Below are 27653 nucleotides of genomic sequence, written 5' to 3' on the forward strand. Positions count from 1 at the left end.
AACTTACATGATGATAATATTAATATTATTTGGACTATAATGACTAATAAAATTATGAACTTAACAAAAAAGATTCTAAACTATAAGTAAAGGTGTGACCTTAAAAGAGAGCTTGTAGAAATAATTTTTACTAAAAGATCATATTTTAAATATTGATAAAATTATGAAATAAAAATTTTAAAAATCTAAAAAAGCGATTAGTATGGTAAAATTTAAAGTTCATAATAATTTTTATAATAAATTAGGTACTAAATATGGTGAAAAAGATATATATATTAAATTACTAAAGCTAGGAAAAGAAAGTGTAAGGATTTCGGTAATATTAGATGAATTAAAGATAAATATTAAAGAATACTTATTAGTGATAACAAGATTAAGAAAAGATAGATTAATTATTTCTATAAATTATTTAATAAATATTTTATATATAATTTAGAATTAATGATAAATAATAGTAGTAGATTTAATAATCATATATTTATTCATAAAATTAGAGTAAAAGATATATTAAAATAGATAAAAATAGCTAAGAGTGCAAGGCTGATAGTATCAGGTTTTGAAAAGTTTAAGAGATAAAGGAGTAGCTTAGTTAATAAACTTATTTAACAAAATTATGAGATTCAGAAAAATATTTGATAAATGGAGAAAGAGTTGGTGCCAATTTATAAATAATATCGAAAGTTTGTTTTATGCTTACGAGATCGAAGCTATTTATTTATTAAGATAATCAATAAAAAAGTATAAAGAGAAAAAGAAAGATTTATATGTGATTTTTATTGACTTAAAAAAATAATTATTAGAGATTTATTATAATGAGTTTTTTAAAAAATATATATTTACTAATTATATTGATGTTATTAAGGATATATATTATAATGTAGTTATAAGTGTTAGAACTATAGAGAGCATATCTAGTGAGTTTTCTATTAGTATAGAATGTACTTACTAATCACTTACATAATAAATTTTCCTTATATTATTTATTGATCATATTATCTTAGTCATTGAATGACTAAGCGGTATTAATTATAAGCTTGAGTTATTGAGATAAGTCTTAGAAACTAAATATTTTAGATTAAGTAGATAAGAGAACATATAGTTAAATTGGATGGATAAAAAATCCTTTAAATAAAAAAATTTAGGCATCTTGGATTAATTATTTAATAAAATAAAGACATCAATAAATATATTATTTATAGAGTGAAAACAAGATGGTCAAAATAACGAGTGGTATTTGGAGCCTTATGTGATCATCGGATACCTTTAAGATTATTTCTTTATAAAATAATTATGAGACAAATATCATTTTATTAATTTAAGTATTGGATAGTTAAGAAAAAAATATATACAAAAAATTTATGTTATCATGACAATATTGAGATATATGTGTGAAGTTAAAAAATAAAAAAATATTTTTATTCGTGAATTATGAGCATGTGATATGAAAAGAGATAGAGAAAGATCTGAAAAGATTTTATTAGAAATTATAAATAAAAATTTATATATTTTAAATTTAATTAAATATATATTTTTTATATATCTCAATAATAATGAAGATTCATATAGTCAAACCTATATAGTTTGGACTTACACCTTTATTATTATTATTATTATTATTATTATTATTATATTTAATATATGAATTAAACGAATCCATATATATTTAGCTTAAAAGGAGGGAAAGAAAGAAAAGAAACAAATTAATGGTTTGAGATATTTTTGTCCCACTAAAAAAGCAAGGGTTCTCTTCGAGGGCTAGATTCATCCAATAAATATAATCCAAATTCGAACCAACACATGAAATTTTGCGAATAATTTAATTTTGGCCATTATTTATTGGATGAGTCTAAGTTTTAGGTCAATTAAATCAATTTGATTGACTGAGTTAATTTAAGAGAATGTGTTGGTTTTGAGAAGTGAGGAAGACGAAGGAAAAAAAAAAAAAGGAGAAGATAAATGTACCTTTATTATTTTGAAAATACGAGAAAAAGGAAATATATAAAAAACATTAGTTGGAATTTACCTATGAATATTAACTTATTAAGCATTTTGGCGGATGATATTTTAATGCTGTTCGGTGGAGCCCAAACCAAGTCCAAGCTTTAGGATGGTGTGAGAACTGCTGACCTGGTCGAGCTCAACCAAGTCCAAGATTTAGGGCTCAATTTCGCTGGTCCGATTGAGCCCAATGTAAGCAAAAGATTTGGGATCGATTGGGGGAGCCGAGCTCCAATACACGAAGCTTTATTTCACGACCGTGTGAGAATCCGGACCTGGTTGAGCTCAACCAAGTCCAAGTTTTGGGGCTCCATTTTATCGGCGCTGTTGAACCCAATATAAGCCCATGATGTAGGATCAATCGGGGAGGCGAGATCCAAACTACGCTTGGTGACAACCCGTTTCCTTCCCCCTTCGAAGAACGAATACCTCTACGTCCGCTGCCTGCTCATTCCCTCGCCTCGATCGCCCTATCCTTCTCCATAACCCTAGCCATAACCCCGCCTCCGATCAAAGCTCGAGATCCTTCCCCGCGATCGGACGCTATTTGCAAGCCATGGGTTCCGGTAAGCGATCTTTCGTTTCTGTTCCTTTTTTTTTTTTTTTTTTTTCTTTTTCTTGATTTCTCATCTTCACTTTAGATCAAATGAGTATTTCTTGTTTCCTTGTTGGATGGTTGTTATCTGCTTTTGACGGTTCAGTAGATCTTCACTTGGTGCTGTTAGGGTTTTTTTATCTTGTTCATTTCATTTTGGTCTTTGGGTTATTCGATGAACTCCTATTTCGTAGTTGGGAGATGGGAAACAAGTGGCTTTTAATGTTCTTTGTAGGGTTTTTTCCCCCTACTTAGAAGTAACTCTTCTTGTTGGTTTTTTTAGATGCTGATATGGAGGACTATGGGTTTGAATACTCTGATGAGGAACCGGAGGAGCAGGACGTCGACATTGAGAACCAATACTACAACTCGAAAGGTAATTTGGTTGTTACGATGAGGGCATAATTGATGAGAGCTAGGGAAGCGACATTTCTTATTCTATTTACTGGTTATTTTGGTTGTGTTTGTATAGGTTTTCTTTTGCTGTAAAACATTCAAGATCATTTATCTCCTGCCATGTTATTTAATTATAGTGTGCATAATTTTGGAGTGAGCTTTTCGTATCTAATTTTCATCTTACAGGGTTAGTGGAAACTGATCCTGAGGAAGCACTTGCTGGTTTTGCTGAAGTAGTGCGCATGGAACCTGAAAAAGCCGAGTGGTAACCATCTGGAGTTTTATATAACTGCCCAATAATAGAGAGATGGCTTTAGGTTGCACTTGTATTCATATGACACATTTATCCTTTTCATAAATTAACTCCATGAAACAGTAAAGGAGCAACGACTTTTCAGTAGGTATATTACAGCAATACATCTTTATGCTAGCCTGATATTGTTATGGAATGTGTGAGGTTGCAAGTTCTTGGAAACTCAGAATTGAGTTTTTTGTTGTTGATGAGTGACTACTTCTCAGTGGAGTACAAATATTTTCTTGATGTAATGCATGGACACTAGATGCTCTGGGATAAGCAGATAAGATAGTGTTATGTGTAAAAATAAGAAAAATCCATGCATGCACATCTAAATTTGCTCTTTTTATGGGTAAATGGGAGATTATGCTTGATATAATGCATGTTTTTATGATACAAAGATGTTTTGCAATAAGCAATCGGCACAAGTTCACATTTCATTTTAATATGTTAGTAAGAATCAATATAATTGATCACAAGAAACATATTTATCCTGAACTTACAAGAACCATACTTTCCACCAATTTTGTTTGTCTGAAATGTTTTAATTTTTAACAGGAGCGAGTTACCAATTCTATTCATTATTTGCCAGTTTTGTCTCACATTTATTTTGGAGTTATAAGATTAAGAAAAATGTTGGTCGCTGCATCTGCTCAAATGTTGGACAAGTTATTAAAAATAGTTTTATTTTCTTTAGCGTGTAGGAATTATGTGATTTTATGCTACTATTTGGTTTTAAGTTGTTGCTTCTTGGTTTTCGGTATCAGGAAATAAGCCGTGCCTGAGCGTTTATTTGTTTTCATTTTGAACAGGGGATTCAAAGCTTTAAAACAAACAGTTAAGCTTTATTATAGGTTAGGCAAGTATAAAGAGATGATGGAAGCTTACAGGGAGATGTTGACATATATCAAATCAGCAGTTACACGTAACTATAGTGAAAAATGTATAAATAACATAATGGACTTTGTTTCGGGTTCCGCAAGTCAGAACTTTGGTCTTCTACAGGAGTTCTATGAGACGACGCTGAAGGCACTTGAGGAAGCAAAGAATGAGGTTACTGGCCAACTTTACATTTTTTTCACGGTCATGTCTATGATTAGTCAATTGTCATTGTGTTTGATGGATTGCCAACTAGACCGTATGTGTTTCGGCAGAGACTTTGGTTTAAAACAAATCTTAAGCTTTGCACGATTTGGTTCGACATTGGTGAATATGGACGAATGAGTAAGGTATTTTTGTTTCTCTAGATAGCACTTTTTATGTCATAGAGTTGCTTGCTTTATGTGCATGATTTGAAATGTATTAAGTGATCCTTTGGTTCATCCAGATATTGAAAGAACTCCACAAATCTTGCCAGCGAGAAGATGGTACTGATGATCAAAAGAAAGGCACACAACTTCTGGAGGTCTATGCTATTGAGATTCAAATGTACACACAGACTAAGAATAACAAAAAACTAAAGGTTGGTTTTATTAAATATGTTAATGTTAATAATAATTGTTGAATGAATTAGTGTTGTCTATTTTATGTCTTGTGGATTAGGCTTGAACTTTGATGGCTAGGAAGAAAATGTTGCCTTTATTAATAAAGTTCATCTTGAATGATGAATATGATGGTGGAAAATATGGTGAACTTATGTAGTTTATCTGTTAATCTGTGCCATTTTGTCTCATAATCTATCTTTTAATTTTTCGTTTAGTTATTAAATCTTTACATTCAGATTAGTAATCGAATTTGCTTTTTGAAATTTATTCACTATGTCTTGTAATTCTTTGTACTTTCTGCCACAGCTTAATGTTTGATTAATCTTGCCTTCAGAAGTAAAATTGCTCTAAAATTTTGGTAGATTTGTACTGTGCTTATGTATTATTGATGTAGAACTTCATCTTTTATCTGTGGTGAGGAAATGTGAGATACAAAACTTTACTGCTAGAAACTAAAAGTAATTAATTATTCAATCAATTTTTTTCACATTACTCATGTGTGAAGCTGCTCGATTCTATATACATCTAAGTTGATTTTGCATCGAAATTGCCACCGGTACCACAATGATCATGGTTTGAAAAACTGGCCAGATTGGACTTGGTTACAGTTGATATGAAGTGGGTAAGGAATAGTTGGAGTTTGCCAATTCTATCAGAATCTAAGACGGACAGAAGTGAGGGAGGAGGGAGGAGGAGAACAAGAAGAAGAGAGGAGAAAAGGAGGAGAAGAGAGAAAAAGGAGATAGAAAAGGAGATAAGAATAAAAATGAAAAAAAAATGTTGCCAACAATGGCGAACCATTGCATCAGCATGATTGGCAGCTCTAGACCAGTGTGGACTCTCCAACTTGATGGAGGTGCTGGAAGGAAATGGACAGGTAGGGGTGGAGGGTGGAGAGTGTTGCTTCTCAACAAGAATGGAGTGCAGACTTTAAGATTGCTTTATTCTGTTTTTATTTAAAAATTTCTTTGTCTACCTATTTAAGGCTTACGTGGTCCCAGTAGTGGTGTATCTAGGCCTTAGTGCTTCCTCCACCTTTTTTTTTCTTTTGACTTTTTGTCCACATGTTTGTACCTTTTTCCTTTTATTTAACATCTTGCCTACACTAATTTAGTTGCCTATTCTAATTTAGTTTTGTTTCAACAGTCTTATTTTTTGTTTATACTTTAAAACTATATATTGGTAAATTTTAGCTGATTTAGCAGAAATAAATATGTTTCTAATTTTAATTGATTAGATCCAGATTTTAGGTGAAATAATTACACTGAAAACTACAAAATTACTTACAATTTTATGTTTATTATTTATACTTTTGAATTCTTTTAATTTATGTTGAGTTTAATATTATTTTTTTTAAAACCGATCTGCCAGTCCATGTCACCCTATCCAGATTTAATCCCAATTTTTTCAGAAATGAAGGTCATGCTCTTGGTTCTTATTTTCAAAACCTTGGATTATAGAATTATTGAGATTTAGGTCTCGAAATCATTGTAGACTGGTTTCAGGAAGAATATGAAGTATAGTGCACAATGCAGAATGAATATGTTTTTGAACATTTTGTAATAGTTTGATTTTTTAATGAAATTTAGCTTTCATTGGTATTCAAGAGCAGTTTCTTGGCCAACATAGTTTTGGTGCATCTCTTCTAGGTGAAGATAATAAACTTCCATCAAAATTGTAGTTATACCAATCTCACTGCTATTTTGTATGAAAAGCTAAGGTTCATTGCTTGCAAAACACACAACTATTATCCTAGTGGAATAATGGATTGAGAACTTCTGCACTGGATTAAAAATCAATGATAGTTGACCATTCAACCAAGTGCAAATTAAGATAGAATAAGACCTTTGTGCTGAAAACTATATTCCAGAATCCAAGTTCATAGTATTCAACTTTTTTAAGTAGAAATGAGAGGAGGATAAAGCTTAAATGAAGAAAATTGCTTTCTATAGTTTAATTTCTGTATGTTGGGTTCTTATCTGAAGTTTAGATGAAGGAATGCGGTGCTGCCTGGTACGGTATGAAATGGGTGATATGCACTGTTCCAAGAGCTGGCAGAGATGCAGACCAGCCCATTTCGACCAGTACATAGAAATTGTGAGGCATACCGGTCGTATAACAACTGTATTGGTGTCATTTCAATTGACAGTAGCCGCCCAACGGTCAAATTGACTGTTGGGGTCTGTTCTGCACTTATAAAAGCCTTCCCTTCCTTATTTGACTGTTGGAGGCTGTTTTGGACTCATAAAAGCTCCTCCCTCCTCCCTCCTCCCCTTTCACTCACACTCACCCTCATTCTCATTCTTTCCCACTTTCTCACTCTTTCTCATGCATTCTCACTCTTATTAAACTTGTTTAATATCTCTAATCATCGATTAGTGGAAATCAGCCAATTGATTTATATAAAAAAGGGACTTGAACTCAAGGTTAGGTGGATTTTGTTTCCAATTGAAGGTATTTAGCATCTTTCTATGTTTTCTTTATGTGTCATGTAATTAGAGGAAGAATTCTTGATTGATTAGTAAACGATTAATTAAGACCTAATTGGTGGTACTTAAGTAATTAGTTTAGATTGATCATATATTGACTTATTGCATTCATTACAAGAATGGGTAATTAGAGGCTTATTAATGCATATTTAAGTATCAAATTTAATTTATATATCAATAAATTAGGATAAAAACCCTGAAATATTTTTTTAATATTGCCATTTTTTAGCCTTTTTTTTCAGTTTATTGATATATAACCATGAACAATTACATCTGTGCCAATCGACAGGGGACCCGAAATGTTTGGTCAGCATGATATGGTGAACCATTCTATTAGTTACTGAATTAGTTTCAATCTTTCATCCATTTTTTTACCTTTTTTCAGTTTATCAGTGTGTACCCATGTACAGTTACATCAGGTGTGACAAGGGAAAGATATGCTTGGTTGCATGATATGGTGAACCATGCGAATTAGTTTCAATCTTTCACCCCCATTGAAATTTCTGTGAGAGGAAACAATTATTAATCACTAAATGTCGAAAGAAATTTCCTCTCTTGCAAAAAAAAAGAAAAAAAAACAATTGAGGTCTTATCTGATGTAGTCTTAAACTTATATCTAGATGCAATAGCTATTATTATTTATGCTAATACTTGCTACTTGACTTTTTGCTACTAATTTTAAGTGCTTTGTACTGTGTTATCTATATTGAACTGAACATATGGTGTATAACAGCAACTATATCAGAAGGCACTTTCCATAAAGTCAGCAATACCTCATCCAAGAATCATGGGTATAATTCATGAATGTGGAGGGAAAATGCACATGGCTGAGAGACAATGGGCAGAAGCTGCCACTGATTTTTTTGAAGCCTTCAAGAACTATGATGAAGCTGGAAACCAGCGTCGTATCCAATGTCTCAAGTATATAGATGTTTCATTTTCTTTCTTTGCCACATTTTGTACTAAAGGCATATTTCCCTTTATCCAACTCATGCCAATTTAATGCATCGGATCTTACTTCAGGTATTTGGTTCTTGCCAACATGCTGATGGAATCTGAAGTAAATCCATTTGATGGTCAAGAGGCAAAGCCGTAAGTTTTCTAGAGGCTCATAAATGTTTTTTTATTTTGCCTTTTTTTTACCTGTAAATATTAGCTGTGTGCTTTAAGCAGATACAAGAATGATCCCGAAATTTTGGCAATGACAAATCTGATCGCAGCATATCAACGAAATGAGATATTAGAATTTGAGAAGATCTTAAAGGTTATTACTTTGTGCTATGTTGACCTTTTAAATTGAAATCTCAATCATGTCCCTGTATTCCAACCTACTGATGTTGAAAATATTTTTTACAGAGTAACAGAAGAACGATTATGGATGATCCTTTCATCCGAAATTATATTGAAGATCTTTTGAAAAATATCAGAACTCAAGTTCTCCTGAAGCTTATAAAACCTTATACACGAATCAGGATTCCATTCATCTCAAAGGTAATCCTTTTTTTCCTTTATTAGTTTGTTCGCTTAAGCTGCATATTAACTTGCTGACTAACCATTCAAAACAAATGTGCAATATGCACATGATGTTGAAATTATTTAAAATCAATATCATAGTCTTGGGGAAAAGAATTATGTAGTCCTTGGTTAAGACTTGGTTTCCCCTGGAATTCAGTTCCTCGTTTAGCCCTTAAAAGGGTTTTCATTTTGGAAGACCACACTACCCCTATTGAATTTGCTAAATTTTTATAGTATTGTAACAGAGAACATGCTTATTTGAGATAAATTTTAAGAGGTTTATGTAGTGCCTCTTGGCAGTTTGTTGTTTCAACTATACAATAGTGGAGATATGGTTGGTTCGATCTTTACTTGATGATTTGAGCCACTTGTGCTGTGGTATAAGCTCAACCTTCTGAATACGCCCCAGCTGATTTTTTTGTTTAGTCATCTGTGTTTTTTTGTTTCAATCAACCTTTTTTCCTGTGGTGTATTTGTGTTATGTCCTTTAGCGTGTACCTTTTTTTTTCGTTCAATCTATTCTTGCTGTGTCATTTTTCAGTTTTAATTGGGTGTGAGACCCCTGGTAAACTAATTTTCCATCTTTAATGAGGCTGAATTTGTTTGCTTGCTTTTAGGAACTTAATGTGCCTGAGAAAGATGTGGAGCAGCTCCTAGTTTCGTTGATTTTGGACAATCGTATTCAAGGTCACATCGATCAAGTCAACAAGCTATTAGAGAGAAGCGACAGGTCTCACACCTTTCCTCTCTTTCTTTTAGATTTTGAATGCATGATGCAGAACCCAAGTTTGAAACCACCACAACTTTCACAGGTCCAAGGGAATGAAGAAATATGCTGCCATAGACAAGTGGAACACTCAGCTTAGATCATTGTACCAAACAATCTCAAATAGAGTAGGCTGACCCTGAGATCCGCTTTGTTCTACATGTCTTTGTGTTGTACTCAGCTTTGTTCTACCGTGTCGAAGATTACATACATGTCGAAGCATTTCGTCAGAAGAGGCCACAAACTATGGGCGTGTGTTGTTTTCTTTTGTAGTGAACAGTTGACCGAGTGCCAAGAAGAAGCTGTTTTTTCGGGTCATAGTGGGCAGAATCTACAAATGGTACGTATTCCATGAGTAATGGTGATTTAGAAAGAGGTCATTTACATTACATTGGGACCTATGTTTATGTGTTTTGCCTTAAATTCTTGTCTTCTAACGTTCAAAAATGTTTTACAAGAAAGTACACTTTCTTTGCTTAGGTGGCATCATTATTTCCACTTATTGATCTGCTGAGTTTGGCATATATGAGGCCATTTCTATGGATGACGTGGTTTCGTAGTTATTATGGTATCACGTAATATATTTATTATATTCGACGATAAATGGAGGATCACAGTGAGTTTTAGCCAATTCGTTCAAATTAACAGAAATCACCAATATATATATATATATATATATATATATATATATATATATATATGTATATATATATATATATATATATATATATATATATATGTATATATATATATATATATATATATATATATATATATATGTATATATATATATATATATATATATATATATATGTATGTATATATATGTATATATGATGATAATACTATCGAATCAGCAATAAAGCATCTCGACATAATCGACTATGAAGTATGTGTCTTATGATGATGATGATGTAATCAAATCAATCATAAAGTGACCTAAAGGTTCTTATGCTGGCAACGTGGCCAAATCAGCCATAAAGTGTCATGTTATAGTTGAATTGACCATGAAGTAGTATCTCACGATACTGATATACACGAATGCCATGAAGCAACCAATGAGAGGTCCAACAACATGATACGACAACCTGTTAAATAAAACATTATGTCACAGTCGTATTTCATGTGTCAAAATACGACAGGAGGTAAATGATAAGATAAATATCGAACAGTTATTGACATAGACCGACACCAAGCCGATATGTCATCTCGACATGACCAACATGCTAACCTTATTCGATCAACATGTTATGTAAGATCAAAACCTACGAATCAAACTCTAGCATGGAAAGTATTATTCTATCCTCCAAGTTCAATGCAACACAACTCTATGACCCCATTTATGGTCGGATGGTGAACATAACCATTCTCGAAATTAATTATAACATCAACTAAATGGTTATGTTGACCCCTAGGTAGGGTTCTCTTCCTTTCTCTCTTTCAAACCAATAGTGGTTTATATTTGATACTTGGCTAAATTTCCTAAATCCAAATTAAGTTAAGCATTGAAGGATCGCTTATCAACTATGCCCCTGATGCAATTCTTGTAGGGTCTCAACCCTAATTGTTTGCCCTCCCAACACTGTATTTTGAGATAAATTTGGAAGTGAATCTCGATTGACTCTGATTCTCCAACCCCGTTGAACATCAAAACATTATCGTAACATGTGAAGAATATTATAGTATCAAAATTGAGGACAAATACACTATTTCCCAACTTCGTAAGAACCTCATTATTTAGAAAGTTCTCTGCTAAAATAAAATTAGAAGACAAGAAATTGGACAAACATCTCCATTGTGTCAAAGGGGGTTTTGCATATGTTAGAATGATGAGAGGCAAAGAACAAAATGGTGACAATGTAGATAGATCCAAGTGAAACCCTACTGCTCTGAGAATACAGAGAAGAGGACAGTCTAATGAAACACAACCGCCGGCCGTAAGAGAGACCAAAAGAGCACAAGTCTTCACGTGTTCACAACTATAACCAGCAGCGGAGAGAACAGATAGAATCAAGTTTTCCTACCTTCAGCAATGAATTCCCCCCCCCCCCCCCCCGGCTTCTTATTTCACCTTGCAGAGAGAGGGCTCTCACTTGGCCATCATGACTTTAACGAATTCCTCGTAGTTGATCTGGCCATCACCGTCAACATCAGCCTCTCGAATCATCTCGTCGACCTCCTCATCCGTCAACTTCTCGCCAAGGTTGGTCATGACATGGCGGAGCTCAGCGGCAGAGATGAAGCCATTCTGATCCTTGTCAAATACCCGAAAGGCCTCCTTCAGCTCCTCCTCTGAGTCGGTATCCTTCATCTTGCGTGCCATCAGGTTGAGGAACTCTGGGAAGTCAATTGTCCCATTGCCATCTGCATCAACCTCATTTATCATGTCCTGCAGTTCAGCCTCCGTGGGGTTCTGACCCAGAGAACGCATCACGGTTCCCAACTCCTTGGTTGTGATGCAACCTGTTAAGATTACAAGGTAAAAAAGAGAACAGTGTGAGTGTCCATATAACTATGACCCGTGAACAGATTGTGACTTGAACCAAATGGACAAGTTACTCATAACTCTAATGCGCGTTAAACATCCATGCATCACAGAGTTCCTCATGTCAATGTATTGACAATCAAACAAATAGCACAAGTATTAATAGAATTTTAGACCTTTATTGTTTTTACATTGTGGAAAGCATAAGCACAACCTATAATCTTGAGGTAGATAATTGAAAATGTGAGGTTAAGCGTTAGGACTGGACACGGGAAAGTGCAGTAAATCATAAGCAAAACATGTTTCTTTGCCTTTAGTTATTATCTGACTTAACAATGCAACAAAACTATGACAGCCCGATATGAAGTATATGTTCCATAAAAAGATAACAACAACAAAAGATTCACCTGCCACAGAACACATCTATATGTGAGGTTTTGAAACAAGAACCAAATGAATTACACGGGGGACAAGAAAAAGGGATCCGTAGAATTACAAGAAATGAGAAACAACTACCTCGAATTGTTGATCAAGTTTGTAAATCACACTCTACATACAAAATCCTTTATGTTTCATATACCGACCATATGAAGTGTAAGCAGTATCTAGGACCTAGCAAACTAACTTTATGTTTCATATACCAACCATATGATTCTTTTAGCAAAGAATCATAGATTGGTAACAACACACAACATGTCAAAGCTGCTAAAGAAGTTCGAGAATAACACAGTTCTCTTGACTCTGCAATTCAAAACATTTGACAATTTTTCTTATTGAATATGTAAAGCTCATATTCAAGAATCAATAATAAGTTTCACGAGCTTTTTAGGTCAACAAGAAATCATAAGTAATGTTCTACAGGAAAGAATATCAAGGTCACTAAATCCTAGTTTCAGCTAGCTAGCCTACTACCGAATAAAGTTTCATAATAACTAGCGAGGGACATTAGAAATCTTATACATTTGAGATTAAAAAAAAAATTTATAAGACAGTTGTTAGACCAATAATATTTGATGAATCTAAGTGTTGGACTAACAATTTTTATGGATCTAAGTGTTAAACAGTTAAGAAAAAATAAAAATAAAAATTTTATGTTGTTAAGATTAGAATGTTTTCATTTGTGAACAATCAGGTGCCGCTTTGATAGAGACAAAATAAAAAAGAATTGTTTAAGATAGTATAGACGTATCCTCAGGAGACTTCCAGATATGGTAGTTAGAAGATATGAAATTATTACTATTAGTAGTATAAGGAGAGAGAGAGGGAGACGTAAAAGGACTTTAATAGAAACAATAAATAAAAATTTAAATATTCTTAATTTAACTAAAGATATGGCTCTTCACAAATCTCAATGGTGAAAAAAGCTCAATGTAACCGACCCCAAATAATAACTTCAACTTTAAAAAAACAGATCAATAAGGAGAAAAGAATGAACACAACATAATGAATGTTTAAGTAATTTGGCCATTGAATTTGATGCCATGAATGTATACTTCATGGTGCAAGGTGTGAGATTGTGGATATTCTTGATTCTTTTTCTTTTTTCTAAAAATGTCGTGTTGTCACGGACAAACTTCTAAACAGGATGTTTGATGTAATGCTTATGTATGTCCGTGTCTTTTGGTATGTTCATACTGTGCACAGCATGTAGAGGGACGGTCGAAGACTTAATAGCCTCATTTTAGTTTGGTTTGCTAGCCGTTTTAGACTTGTAAATAAAGGTTGTGTCATGTGGACACTTGTGAGAGATATTTGGTCTGTAGTGGACCATTTTGACCCTTTGTTGTGCAACCATTTAGAGCTTGTAAAATCTGTTTGTAATTTGCATTGACTACGAAGTGTTTTCTGGAATGTTTACTTGTGGATCCTGAGTGAGGCGTTTTATCTAACCCATTTTCTCTTTTGTAGGTCCTAAGAGACCATGGGAGATTTCGGGGAGACTGACCTTTGCGGACTTAGGCACTGTTTGTAAAGGGTGTTTGTAAAGGGTGCTGCACGATTTAGACAAAACTAGCTAAGTCCGTGACAAATGGTATCAGAGTGGGACAAACACTCATGGAGTCGATATGGAGATCGGACTCAACACAAATGAAGGCACACTTGGAGTCGATATGAAGATCGGACTCAACAAAGGGCTGACCCGTGGAATGGTGGGCACGAGGGCCACCTTCAACTCAATGTAAAACGAGGAGCAAAGCAACTTGGATGTAACTTGGCGAAAGTATCCAAGCCGCATGAAGGGAGCTAGCATGGGAGATGGAACATGGAGCGAAGGCGCAGAGCTTTCCTTGGACAGAGGTCAAGGACATGAACTCTTGCAGAGGCAAGAGCGGGATCATGTCGTTCCATGGGTCCCTCATTTTGATGAAGCGGGCTCATCCTGCATGGTGCCAAAGATGAAGGGAGCTTCGAGACATATGCACCTTACCTCAAAGATGCATTTAACGGAGGAATTAAGACAACTCAACTTACAGAGACGAAGTTGGGTTCAGAAGGCCTTGGCACGGGGCAAGAGGACGCGGAAGCGAGTACTCTTGAAGAATATGCCACAGTGCTGTCATCAAGTTGTCAAGAAGGAAGCTGTGTGCAGCGGAGATTGTGCTAGTAGGGGCAGAAGCCCAAGATCCAGACAATGGTGTACTAATTTCAATGAAGTCGGTGGACTTCGGGAGCTACTAGGCGATGGATTGTCATAGAGTGGTGCTTCGTCTAGGTCAGTGATTTAAAAAGCGCTAGGCACCAAAAGGCGCTAAGGTCCAAAAACGCCCGAGGCGCTAGGCGCTCGCCCGAGCGAAGCGAGGCGCTAAAATATAAAAATATATAATATAATTAATAAATATAATTATTTAAAATTTTAAATAAAAAATATGCTATTAAATTAAGAAAATCTATTAACAGTATTGAAAATTAATCATTTCAAATAAACTTAATATTAATAGTATACTGTATACTGAGCCTGCTGATTGAGAAACGAGGAAGCAGCGACGAGCAGCGGTAGCGGCAGCGGGAAAGGGAGCGGGAGCGAGGAGCATCGGGAGGCGCGAGCGGCGACAGCGACAACGGCGAGCAGCGGCAGCGGGAGCAGGAGTGGCGAGCAGCGGGAGGCGCGAGCGACGACAGAGGCAACGTTTGCGAGCAACGACAGTGGGAGCAGGAGCGGCGAGCAGCGGGAGGCACGAGCGGCGATAGAGGCAGCGTTTGCGAGCAGCGACAGCGGCGAACGACGAGCAGCAGGAGGCGCGAGTGGCGACAGAGACATCGTTTGCGAGCAGCGACAGCGGCGAGCGGCGACAACGGCAGCGTTTGCGAGCAGCGGTAGCGGCAGCGGCAGCGGGAAAGGGAGCGGGAGCGAGGAGCAGCGGGAGGCGCGAGCGGCGACAGCGACAACGGCGAGCAGCGGCAGCGGGAGCAGGAGTGGCGAGCAGCGGGAGGCGCGAGCGACGACAGAGGCAGCGTTTGCGAGCAGCGACAGCGGGAGCAGGAGCGGCGAGCAGCGGGAGGCACGAGCGGCGATAGAGGCAGCGTTTGCGAGCAGCGACAGCGGCGAGCGACGAGCAGCAGGAGGCACGAGTGGCGACAGAGACATCGTTTGCAAGCAGCGACAGCGGCGAGCGGCGACAACGGCAGCGTTTGCGAGCAGCGACAACGGCGAGCAGCGAGATCGGGATCGGGATCGGGAGTGGCAGCGGGTTAGGGTTGGGTAAGGGTTATATCAGTTTAGTTGGTTCGATTGAACCAACTAACTAATCGAACCAGGATCGAACCAGACCTAAAATCCTGGTTCGGTCGCCTTGGTTTACCCAGGCGCTCGCCCGAAGCGCCTGGGCTCGGGCGAGCGCCCAGGCGGCGCCTGTTTGAAGCGCGCCGCCTGAGAGATTAGCGAGGCGCTCGGGCCTCGCCTCGCCCCGCCCGAGCGCCTAGGCGAGCGCCCGAGAGCCTTTTTCAATCACTAGTCTAGGTGTGACCCAAGAGAGGGTGGACGAAGGTCGATTGTCAAAGGAGCAAACAAAATCGAAGGTGGAAGAGGCCCTGCGATGTGTTGGCAAAGGCCACACATTGTCACGAACGGTCGTCGCACACCCGCAACAACTTCGTTCAACGAACCGTTCGTCGCTCACACCCGCATGTACAGCTGCTTGACAGCATGTTTTCCCATGGTTTTGGGTCATTTTGCTTGTAAATATGTAAGTTCGAACAAGCTGCAGCGTTGCAAAGCGATCGCTCACCGAACCGAGCAAAACAGCCCCAAAACAGCCCAAAACGGCTCCGTTTTCGCGTGCCGCGGGAGGTGAGCGGAGTGCTGCCTCCGCTCACCAAAACGTCAGCCATCTCAGCACCTAGGAACCCCCCGGGTGGCACATGGCTGGATGGGGCTTCGGTTATATACCGGGCGTTGAACACTCTTTCGCAAGTTCGCACGTGACCTTTACGGGAACTTGGTGTTGCGTCCGGGACCAGGTGAGCGGCTGTTTGTGGGCTTGCAGTTGTTCGTTCATCCTTGAAAGCCTTGCTTTTCCCCCTCTCCCTCTTTTCTCTTGTGCACACAAGGTGTTCGACGAATTGCTTGTAAAGCTTTCCTTTTCGCGAGACTTCGGGACTTGTCCGTTGCTCGTTCTTTCGATCTAACTCTCTTTCTCTTTTACAGGTCCTTCGGGACCTGCGAGAGGTTACAAAGTGGGCTGATCCTTGCGGAGCAAGATCGCAAGGGCGAAGCGCGACTTAGGCAACGCAAGCTAAGTTCGCGTCTTTGCCGCAAGAGTGACTCGCGACTTAGGCAACGCAAGCTAAGTTCGCGTCTTTGGCCGCAAGGGTGCCGCACGCCTTAGGCAATTCCAGCTAAGGTCGTGACAATGTGGTATCAGAGCGGGCAAGCTCTTCGATCGAACAACGAACGAACTTCGCAACTTCGCCATGGCAAAGCATCGTGGCGAATCAAGCAAGACGGGGCAAGCTGGACCCTTGCCCCAAGCAGCCGCAGGTGGGCTGCATGTGCACACTCGCTCTCATGTTGTTGGAGCCGCTCACGAGGATCGCGGCAGCGAACAGGATGAGCGAGAAGTTGGTAACTCTCCGCGAGCGGAGGAAGCGCAATCTGGTGCGCTAACTGGGAAAAAGAGTCATAAGGAGAGACTCACGACGGCGGAAACCCGCCTGGATGTTCTGGAAGCGAGCATGGAGGAACTCTACCATGGCCAACAAAGACTTGTTGGGGTAGAGAGCTCGCAAGAGGAAGCGGAGTCCAGGATCGACAAGGTCGAGGCCCTAGTCGACCGACTGTCCGATGACACCAAGGACTCCGTGCTGCACTTACAAGACGTTGTGGCGGAACTCACGGCAAAGGTGGCTATGCTCACAAGAACGCTAAATGCGGGAGGAGGCAACACCCGCGTTGCACCGCCACAAAACTTGAGGGCACCTGAGCCCCATGGATACGGAGGGGCCAGAGATGCCAAGGAGCTCGAGAACTTTCTGTTCGACATGGAGCAATACTTCCGAGCTACGAGGCCCGATTCTGAAGATACCAAAGTTTCTATAGCAACAATGTATCTGAATGGAGATGCGAAACTTTGGTGGCGAACTCGTTGGGAGGAGATCCAACAAGGTCGGTGTCGAGTCGACACATGGGAAGACTTGAAGCGGGAGTTGAGAACTCAGTTCCTACCGGAGAACACAGAGTTCGTCGCAAGAAGGAAGTTGAGACAACTCCGCCAAAGTACCACCATCCGAGACTATGTAAAGCAGTTTTCTGCACTGATGCTGGACATACAGGACATGTCCGAGAAGGACAAGTTGTTCAGCTTCCTTGATGGTTTGAAACCATGGGCTCAGCAGGAGCTGAATCGAAGGAATGTTACCGACGTGGTCGGGGCAATTGCAGCTGCAGAAAGGCTCACCGACTTCGTTTCCTCTGAAGACCCAGCGAGAAGGAAACAATCTTCAAGCAATCGCCCTCCAAAACATTCTCGAGGGAAGGAGCTCGGGGGCGAACAGAAGAAGAAGAGCTCCCACAAAGGGCCGAACCCAAAAGGCAAGGCCTCAAAACCTGGAGGATGCTTCTTGTGCGGAGGACCGCACATGGTAAGGGAGTGCCCACAGAAGCAGGCACTCAACGCTTTGACAGCTTCCATCCACCCTCCCCGATCAGACAAGGGCAAAGCTGTTGCCCTTAGCTCAAGCAGTTCTGAATCCAGCAGCGACGATGAAGAGTCGCAAGGACCCCGAATGGGAGCAATGCGTTTGTTGAACGCTATGCGGGGTCAAGTGGGGGAGAACATGAAGACGAAGGCACAAAAAGCAGGAAGTAGTGAACTGATGTATGTGGACATCAAGCTGAATGGCCAAACGACCCGTGCAATGGTGGACACGGGCGCTACCCACAACTTCATAGCCGATCGTGAAGCACAGCGACTTGGGTTGACATTGGAGAAGAGCCCAAGCCGAATGAAAGCAGTGAACTCGGAGGCCAGGCGAATCTCCGGATTGGCGAAGGGAGTTCCCATCAGAATCGGGACTTGGAGCGGAACCACCAACATGATGGCCGTGCCACTAGACGACTTCCAAGTGATTCTTGGAATGGAGTTTATGCACGCGGCGAAGTTGGTGCCGATGCCGTTCTTGAATTCCCTATGTATGATGGGAGGCGATGACCCCTGCGTGGTTCCCGTCTCTCGGAGAGGAACCAAGGAGCCCCAACATATCTCGGCATTACAATTGAAGAAAGGGGTGCGAAAGGGCGAATTGACATTCGTGGTTGCTATGAAGCTAGAGCCACTCAACGAAGAAGCCATTCAAGAACCTGCTGTGGTGGCGAACGTCCTGAAGGAGTTCAAAGACGTTATGCCACCCGAGTTGCCGAAGACTCTTCCACCACGCAGAGGCGTGGATCACAGTATCGAGCTGGAGCCAGGAGTGAAGCCTCCAGCGAGACCACCCTACCGCATGCCCCCGCCAGAGTTGGCAGAACTCAGGAAGCAGTTAGGTGAACTGCTAAGCGGTGGTCTCATCCGCAGCTCAAAAGCACCTTTCGGAGCTCCAGTTCTCTTTCAGAAGAAACAAGATGGGAGCCTCCGATTATGTGTCGACTACCGAGCCCTCAACAAAGTAACAGTGAAGAACAAGTATCCCATCCCGCTCATTGCGGACTTGTTCGATCAATTGGGCAAGGCGAAGTATTTCTCAAAACTCGACCTCCGGTCGGGGTATTGGCAGGTGCGCATTGCTGAAGGCGACGAAGCAAAGACTACTTGTGTGACCAGATATGGAGCGTTTGAGTTCTTGGTGATGCCTTTCGGCTTAACCAACGCTCCGGCCACATTCTGTACTCTCATGAACCAGCTATTCAAGGAGTATTTGGATAAGTTCGTGGTCGTCTACTTGGACGATATCGTCGTCTACAGCCAAACGCTCGAGGAGCACGTCAAGCACCTTCGGACGATTTTCAAGGTTCTCAGGGAGAACACGTTATTCGTAAAAAGGGAGAAATGCTACTTTGCTCAGACTGAGATCCTATTCTTGGGGCATCGAATCGGTGATAGCTCCATTCGGATGGATAAGTCGAAGGTGCAAGCAGTTGCGGAATGGCGAACTCCAAAGAAGGTGCCAGAGTTGAGATCCTTCCTTGGTTTCGTCAACTACTATCGACGCTTCATCGCGGGATATTCGAAGCAGGCAACCCCACTGACGGAGTTGCTAAAGAAGGAGCAGCCTTGGAAGTGGTCTGACAGATGTGAGATAGCATTCCAAGATCTGAAGGCTGCTGTTCTGGAAGAACCAGTGCTCAAATTGCCAAACTATGGAGAGCCCTTTGAAGTCCATACAGATGCTTCGGACTTTGCTATTGGTGGAGTACTCATGCAAGAAGGTCATCCGGTGGCCTACGAGAGCCGCAAACTCAACGAGACCGAGAGGCGGTACCCAGTGCATGAGAAGGAGATGACAGCGGTGATCCACTGCCTACGAGTTTGGCGACACTACCTCCTCGGGTCGCGATTTGTGCTGAGGACAGACAACATCGCCCTGAGTTATTTCCAAACTCAGAAGAAGCTCTCCCCAAAGCAAGCACGGTGGCAGGACTTCCTGGCTGAATTTGATATGGCAATGGAATATAAGCCCGGGAAGGCGAATGTCGTGGCCGATGCGCTGAGTCGGAAGGTGGAGTGCGTGAATGCTGCACAACTGGAGGGCAGAGGCCAAACAAGTCAGTTACACTCCAACTTCCTTTCCCGAATCAGAGATGGACTGTATAGTGATCCCCAGGCAGTTATCCTGATACAGCTCATCAAAGAAGGCAAGGCACGACGATTTTGGGTCCAGGAGGGACTTGTTTACACAAAAGGGAATAGGGTTTATGTTCCCCGAGTGGACAATTTAAGGCGTGAACTCTTAAAAGAGTGTCACGATTCCCTTTGGGCTGGACATCCCGGCATTCACAGAACGTTGGCTCTCGTGGAGAGGGCCTTCTACTGGCCAAAGATGGGGATTGATGTGGAGGAGTATGTTCGAACATGCCTTACTTGCCAACAAGACAAGGTGGAGCAGCGGAAGCCGGTGGGACTTTTGGAGCCGTTGCCCGTACCAGAAAGGCCTTGGGAGAGCATTTCCTTAGACTTCATATCAAGCTTGCCACCTGTAGGGGGACTTGGATCGATACTTGTGGTGGTCGATCGGTTTTCAAAGTATGCAACTTTCATTGCTGCTCCCCTACACTGTTCAGCTGAAGAGGCGGCCAGACTGATGATGAAGGGTGTAGTGAAGTATTGGGGAGTCCCACACAATATCGTTAGTGATCGAGACGCTCGGTTCCTGGGACGTTTCTGGACCGAGCTATTCAAATTGTTGGGGTCAAAGTTATACTTCTCTACAAGCCTCCACCCCCAGACGGATGGTCAGACTGAAAGAATAAATTCGCTCTTAGAGCAGTATCTCCGGCACTACGTGAGTGCCAATCAACGAGATTGGGTGAAGCTGTTGGACATCGCCCAATTCTCCTACAACTTGCAGCGGAGCTCTGCATCCAACAAGAGCCCCTTCGAAATTATCACAGGACAACAACCGTCGACTCCGCACACTATGGCAATTGGGTATACTGGGAGTAGTCCATCAGCCTACCATTTCGCAAAGGAGTGGCATCGAAATGCCGATATTGCGCGGGCTTACTTGGAGAAGGCGGCAAAACGGATGAAGAAGTGGGCAGACTTGGGAAGGCGACCACAGGAGTTCAAAGTTGGCGATTTGGTGTTGGTAAAGCTCCAACCAGCATCACTCCAATTCTTCAGGAAAAGAGTCCACAAAGGATTGGTGCGTAAGTATGAAGGGCCCTTCCCAATTATCAGCAGGGTAGGCAATGTTTCTTACAAGTTGCAGCTGCCGGCGTAGTTCAAAATTCACAACGTTCTTCACGCCAGCAACCTGAAGGCCTACCATTCAGATCCGCAAGATGCTTCTCGAAGTGTTCCAACTCGGCTACCTCCCATCACAGCCTCCTACGAGAAGCGAGTGGAAACCATTCTGGCGGATCGCAAGATAAAGCTACCCAACGGAGCGGAGCAAACAGAGTACTTGGTGAAGTGGCGAAAGCTTCCCCGAACTGAAGCCAGTTGGGAGCCTGAAGACGCCCTGCGACATGAAGAAGACGTCATCAACAACTACCAACAAGCGTCGACGAGGGCGTCGACAGTTTAAGTGGGGGAGAATGTCACGAACGGTCGTCGCGCACCCGCAACAACTTCGTTCAACGAACCGTTCGTCGCTCACACCCGCATGTACAGCTGCTTGACAGCATGTTTTCCCATGGTTTTGGGTCATTTTGCTTGTAAATATGTAAGTTCGAACAAGCTGCAGCGTTGCAAAGCGATCGCTCACCGAACCGAGCAAAACAGCCCCAAAACAGCCCAAAACGACTCCGTTTTCGCGTGCCGCGGGAGGTGAGCGGAGTGCTGCCTCCGCTCACCAAAACGTCAGCCATCTCAGCACCCAGGAACCCCCCGGGTGGCACATGGCTGGATGGGGCTTCGGTTATATACCGGGCGTTGAACACTCTTTCGCAAGTTCGCACGTGACCTTTACGGGAACTTGGTGTTGCGTCCGGGACCAGGTGAGCGGCTGGTCGTGGGCTTGCAGCTGTTCGTTCATCCTTGAAAGCCTTGCTTTTCCCCCTCTCCCTCTTTTCTCTTGTGCACACAAGGTGTTCGACGAATTGCTTGTAAAGCTTTCCTTTTCGCGAGACTTCGGGACTTGTCCGTTGCTCGTTCTTTCGATCTAACTCTCTTTCTCTTTTACAGGTCCTTCGGGACCTGCGAGAGGTTACAAAGTGGGTTGATCCTTGCGGAGCAAGATCGCAAGGGCGAAGCGCGACTTAGGCAACGCAAGCTAAGTTCGCGTCTTTGCCGCAAGAGTGACTCGCGACTTAGGCAACGCAAGCTAAGTTCGCGTCTTTGGCCGCAAGGGTGCCGCACGCCTTAGGCAATTCCAGCTAAGGTCGTGACAACATGGCGGGATCACGATCTGAGTTCATCCCACGAGGATCAGAATGCACTGGAGATGTCACTAGAAGGCGACATGGTGCAGCGGATCGTGGTGGAATAGTTCGTGGCAATATGATACACACGAATATAGTCTCGTGAGGGACTACATCATATGGAGGTATGATCGAGAGCTACTGGGAGTTCCACTTCGATAAATAACACGACGGCAAGAAGGGCTATGGATTCAAGTGAAAGCCATGGTACCGCAGAGGCGAGTCTTCCGTGCGTGCATCGAATTTTGCATCGGATAAAAGCCTTGGTCATCAGCATATGGGGGCTATGTACCACCGAGGAAAAAGTTTGAATGCAAGTACCAGTAAGTCCCATGGGAGGGATTTGGTCATGCTGAGGTATGATCAAAGCTGCTAGAGAGTTGGACTGCTCCAGAGCCTATATTCGCTTAAGGTAGCCCGGCAAGTTAGGACAAGGTCGAGTAAGCGAACGTTGCTATCAAGGAAGTTAAGGAGAACAGAATCGGTGCAAACCCTATAACATGATGGCAGAGGTCATGCATGGGAGTTACAGTCTATCTTTCCATCGACCAAGGGGAATTGCTTGAAGAACACAAAGGTGTTGAAACAGGGGGTCGAAAGGGGCAAGGAAGCGACGACGAGTCCAGAGGGACTTAGCTACCCAAAACAAAGCATCAGTTAGAATGAAGGTGGACTCGAAGGAGTGCCACAGAGGCAAATCTACCGATCGTGAAGAAAATGGATGCAGATGCGAGGTGACGGATAGTAGGGCCACGGGCATGGTAGTGCCATGGTACTACAGAGGCGGGACTTCCGTGAAGTCATCGATCACTTGCTCTCATAGAGGGAGAGCGCTTGGTCATTAAAGGGGCCGAGGAGGTGGAGCATGCAGAGGCAAACTCCAAGTACTAGGACAAGGCTGAAGGGCAAAGGTCAAGGAACTTTGTAAGATCGGTGTCAGTGAGCTTCTCATCAAGATAGCCAAAAGTGAAGGACTTCGGGTCGTGCAAGAATACACAACCAAGGAACGAAACAGGCAATACGCGGTGCTGTACCTTTGCTACTCTATGGAGTAGGCAGCAGGGTTGATGGAGAAGATGAAACAATCCCAAAGGCGACCAAAACTATTAGAGACTTACTCCAAGTTGGGGTGAAAACTTCTTGCATTCTAGATGTTCGATGGCATTGAGAAGGTAAATCACAGTAGCTAACTCAACGCAAGGAGTGCAAACACTTTAAGTGCTTCAAAAGTGTGAGCAAAGAGCAGGCGAAGGCCAGTAACCAGCTCGATGCAGAGAGTACAACCCTCGAGGAGGCAGGCGAAGTCAAGTAACCTTTGCCTTCTCAACTCTTAAGAGAATGGGCGAAACCGAGTACCACAATTCTCTTATCTATCCAGCAAAGGAGCTCTGCACAGGTTCAAAGACCCTTCGAAGATAATAGAAGATAATAGTTGTCAAATCCTCACCAATGGTGATCAGTGCTATTGAGAGTAGATTGTCTGCTTCATTTCCCAACAGAAAGCCAATCGAAAGCAGAAGTGATGCGAGTCTACTTGGAAGTGACAACTAAGTGAAAGAAGAGTCAATGGGCAAATTTTTTGGAGGAATAACCCAAAACTTCAAAAAAGTTACGAGGCGATGCTCGTTAAAACTCCAACAAGCATCCACCCAATTCAAGCAGCATGAGGCATTTGAGAGACTGGCGTAAAGTAAGGATGATCTTTTCCTTCATCTAAAGGATCCGCAGGAACTAACAACGATCAACACAACTCAGCCAACCCCACACTAGAGTCAAAGTCATTGGCGAGTTGAAACAGTATGACGGATCAAAAGTTCGACTACTCAACAACAGCAGCGGAGAGCAGCTAAGAGCCAAAAGGCACATTGCAACTAGAGCAGAAGATTGAAGACTCAGCAAAGGCGAGGAGTTGCAATGTCGACAAAGGCTTCGACGAGAACGTCAAAGGAATAAGTGGGGGAGAATGTCACGGACAAACTTCTAAACAGGATGTTTGATATAATGCTTATGTATGTCCATGTCTTTTGGTATGTTCATGCTTTGCACAGCATGTAGAGGGATGGTCAAAGGCTTAATAGCCCCATTTTAGTTGGATTTACTGGTCGTTTTAGGCTTGTAAATAAAGGTTGTGTCATGTGGACACTTGTGAGAGATATTTGATCTGTAGTGGACCATTTTGATCATTTGTTGTGCAACCGTTCAGAGTTTGTAAAGTCTGTTTGTAATTTGTATTGGCTATGAAGTGTTTTCTGGAATGTTTGTTTGTGGATCCTGAGTAAGGCGCTTTCTCTAACTCGTTTTCTCTTTTGTAAGTCCTAAGGGATCATAGGAGGTTTCGGGGAGGTTGACCTTTGCGGACGGACACGCAAGGGTACCGCACAACTTAAGCAAAACCAGCTAAGTCCGTGACAGTGTGCTACAAAACCTGACATGCCTGATAGTAAAATTTTTAACAAGTTTGTCTTTATAAATAAAAAACAAAACACAAAATTTATGTCCCAATATAATGAACTAGACTAACTCGACTACTTAAGCAATTAATATACTTTGAAACAATTTTGATGATTACAGAAAATCCTTTATCCATCTTTTAATTTTTGTATCTTATAGATTAACAGAATCAGATATTGACTAGGAAGAGTGTAAGATGTCTTATTCATTGTAGTTTTTAAGAAAAGAAAACTGACTATAGTTGCTCGTAAAAAGCATCCCTAATACATCAGAGAACAAAAGTCGAAGCGGCCGATGCAATTACTACATAGCCTAATAATGGTGTTCAATCTCTTATAATTGGATAACCGTACAGGAAACAAACTTGTCAGAAAGCATTACACAATCCAAACAGATATGCAGGATCATCACATATGAATATAGAACAACTAATACTACATCCTATTTTTCCAAAAATTAGCAGCTGATGTAGCATTTTGAAAAACAGTTGTAAAAATAAAAAGCAACTACATATGAATAGCTTATCATCAAAATAAAAATTACCAGCACATCTAATTGCTTGCTTGGATCAGTTCTTCTGAAGACAAACTGTGGTAACAGTTACATGTCAAGAAAACAGATTGTTAGTTTCACGGAGGAACTGGTTTTCCACTTTCATTTTATCAGGTGACGTTGAACCACTTATTGACAACCTTGTTAGTCTTGGCCTGCATGGCACACCAACACCATGGTATGTGCACACATCATGAAATGTTGAGTCAAAATGGGTCATGCTGACTTCTATAGCTACACATGCTCATACCAGATACCTGCTGACCCAACACAAACAGCATCCACACAATATTGTAGTGTAATCCTTTCTCCTGCTGCTGCACTTATTGACAACTCTAGGTCACGATATCTTTTGCTGACTCAAACCCAAAACTCATCTTTTTTGCCAATGTTCTAAAAACTAATACGATCTCTTGAAGCAAAAAGGGTTAGCGATCACAATAATTAGAATTCCATGCAACTGCAGTTTAGGATTACAAATGAATTTGTAGGCTGTACACGGAGGTCTATCAGCTTTCAAATAGCTGAAGAACCAAGAGACCAGACTAAAAATGGAACCTCCAACTGAAACATAAAAGAGGTTCAATGGTGAGTATAGTCAGGTGGGATGTTACAAGTACAAACAAAATCAGTGCAGGCACAAGATGCACATGTCCTTCCAACATTATGTTCATGGTGTCTACTACTGTCTTTAACAGGCATGATGGGTTATAACAAATAGATATGCCCTTTTCATTGTAATCCAAATCTCACTCTAATTCAAGTTACAAAACTCATTGTAGTACAGAAAGTTCATAGGGATTTGAGCCAGACACAATTTCTGGTTCCAACCTCAAAATTCAACAATCCATGTAGTTTCCAAATCCTAGAATTTACAAAGCCCTGACTATGCATGAATTGCTTGAAATTACCCGACCAACAACAAACTTTAATCAGAACTTGGAATTTAAATATTTCAGCAACTCAGAATTTGGATTCCTAGTTGAAGTTTTTGGAGAAGTTCTACAATTTCAAATCCTCGTACCAAAAAGTGCACAATGGAGAACAGTCACCACCATCTAATTTCATCTCGATAATCTATCATAAACTAGAAATGATAATGTGTACCATCACGAATTCAGCATGATCAGAAATGCAGTTGTGAGACATGTATCGCTAATGTACGCCGATCATGTATTTTACCCAAATCAAGAGGAGAAGAAGATTCTCTACGGCTCAAAAGAAAGGATCGTTCCCAGACACGTCCGATACAAACCCTAATCCGCACTGGTACCTAACGCTCCATTCCATTCGAGAAAGGACAAACAACAGAAACTTCTCCAAGAAGCGATCGTAGCCCATGCGATTCTTGATCGGATTCCGAGGCACGGATCGAAGACCCAGCCATCGAATTCATGACAACAGCAACGAAGGATCCACATCCATGAAAAGAAACAATCGTCCGAAACCGAACGTCAACAATTCCTTTTGCAGACAAAAGTCTCGCCCACCCAACAGGAGGAAAAACGGGATCGGCAGCGTGATCTTTGCGACACCAAAGATGTCGGATCAATAAAGAGGGACCCAAACGAAAGAGGGATCTCACCATCGCCATCCTTGTCGAACAAGCTGAATGCCTCCTTGAACTCGGAGATCTGCTCGTCGGTGAGCTGCTCCGCCATCCTCGTCCTCCTCAGCAACGATCGACCCCAAGCGAGACAGAGAGAGAGAGAGAGAGAGGCCTTCGCTCTCGCTCCTATTTATACCACGTTCCAAGCCAACACAATTTGTCAAGTACAATTAGGTTCATAAATTTTATATTTACTCTTTTTTAAAGAATAAGGGATTAAATTTACTTCTTTTTGAAGAGGAAGGGATTCAAATTTATTATTATCATTATTATTTGGACATTATTCAAATTTAGTTTTAGTTGGAACCATTCCATTATTTAATTAATAGATGTTATAGAATATGATGAAAATAATATCATCAACCAACCAATATATATGAATATATATTTTTATTTAAATTAAATCATATATGATAATCTTTAAAAATAAAAAATGAATATATAATTTAATTACTTAAGTAAGAATATTGATACAAGAAAAGACATGAGAGAGAAACGATGG

At 41.0% G+C, this 27653-nt stretch overlaps 2 protein-coding genes across 2 annotated transcripts; one reads left to right on the forward strand and one right to left on the reverse strand.

The window, feature by feature from the left end:
• The first annotated feature begins 2369 nt into the window (after positions 1–2369).
• LOC103988902 (COP9 signalosome complex subunit 2) lies at positions 2370–10017 on the forward strand. The gene is made up of 12 exons (XM_009407579.2): positions 2370–2564; positions 2877–2969; positions 3176–3254; positions 4097–4337; positions 4439–4513; positions 4612–4746; positions 7991–8178; positions 8281–8349; positions 8431–8521; positions 8614–8748; positions 9390–9502; positions 9585–10017. The coding sequence occupies exons 1-12, from the start codon at positions 2555–2557 to the stop codon at positions 9673–9675; spliced, it is 1320 nt and encodes a 439-aa protein (XP_009405854.1). The 5' UTR covers positions 2370–2554; the 3' UTR covers positions 9676–10017.
• A 1560-nt stretch (positions 10018–11577) lies between these two features.
• On the reverse strand, positions 11578–27283 carry LOC135640897 (calmodulin). Its single transcript, XM_065155722.1, has 2 exons — positions 27128–27283; positions 11578–12001 (listed from the first exon to the last, which is right to left on the reverse strand). The coding sequence occupies exons 1-2, from the start codon at positions 27201–27203 to the stop codon at positions 11628–11630; spliced, it is 450 nt and encodes a 149-aa protein (XP_065011794.1). The 5' UTR covers positions 27204–27283; the 3' UTR covers positions 11578–11627.
• Between the last annotated feature and the right edge of the window lie 370 nt (positions 27284–27653).

Source organism: Musa acuminata, chromosome BXJ3-6 (assembly GCF_036884655.1).
Source record: "Musa acuminata AAA Group cultivar baxijiao chromosome BXJ3-6, Cavendish_Baxijiao_AAA, whole genome shotgun sequence".
In the NCBI taxonomy this organism is placed as follows: Eukaryota; Viridiplantae; Streptophyta; class Magnoliopsida; order Zingiberales; family Musaceae; genus Musa; species Musa acuminata.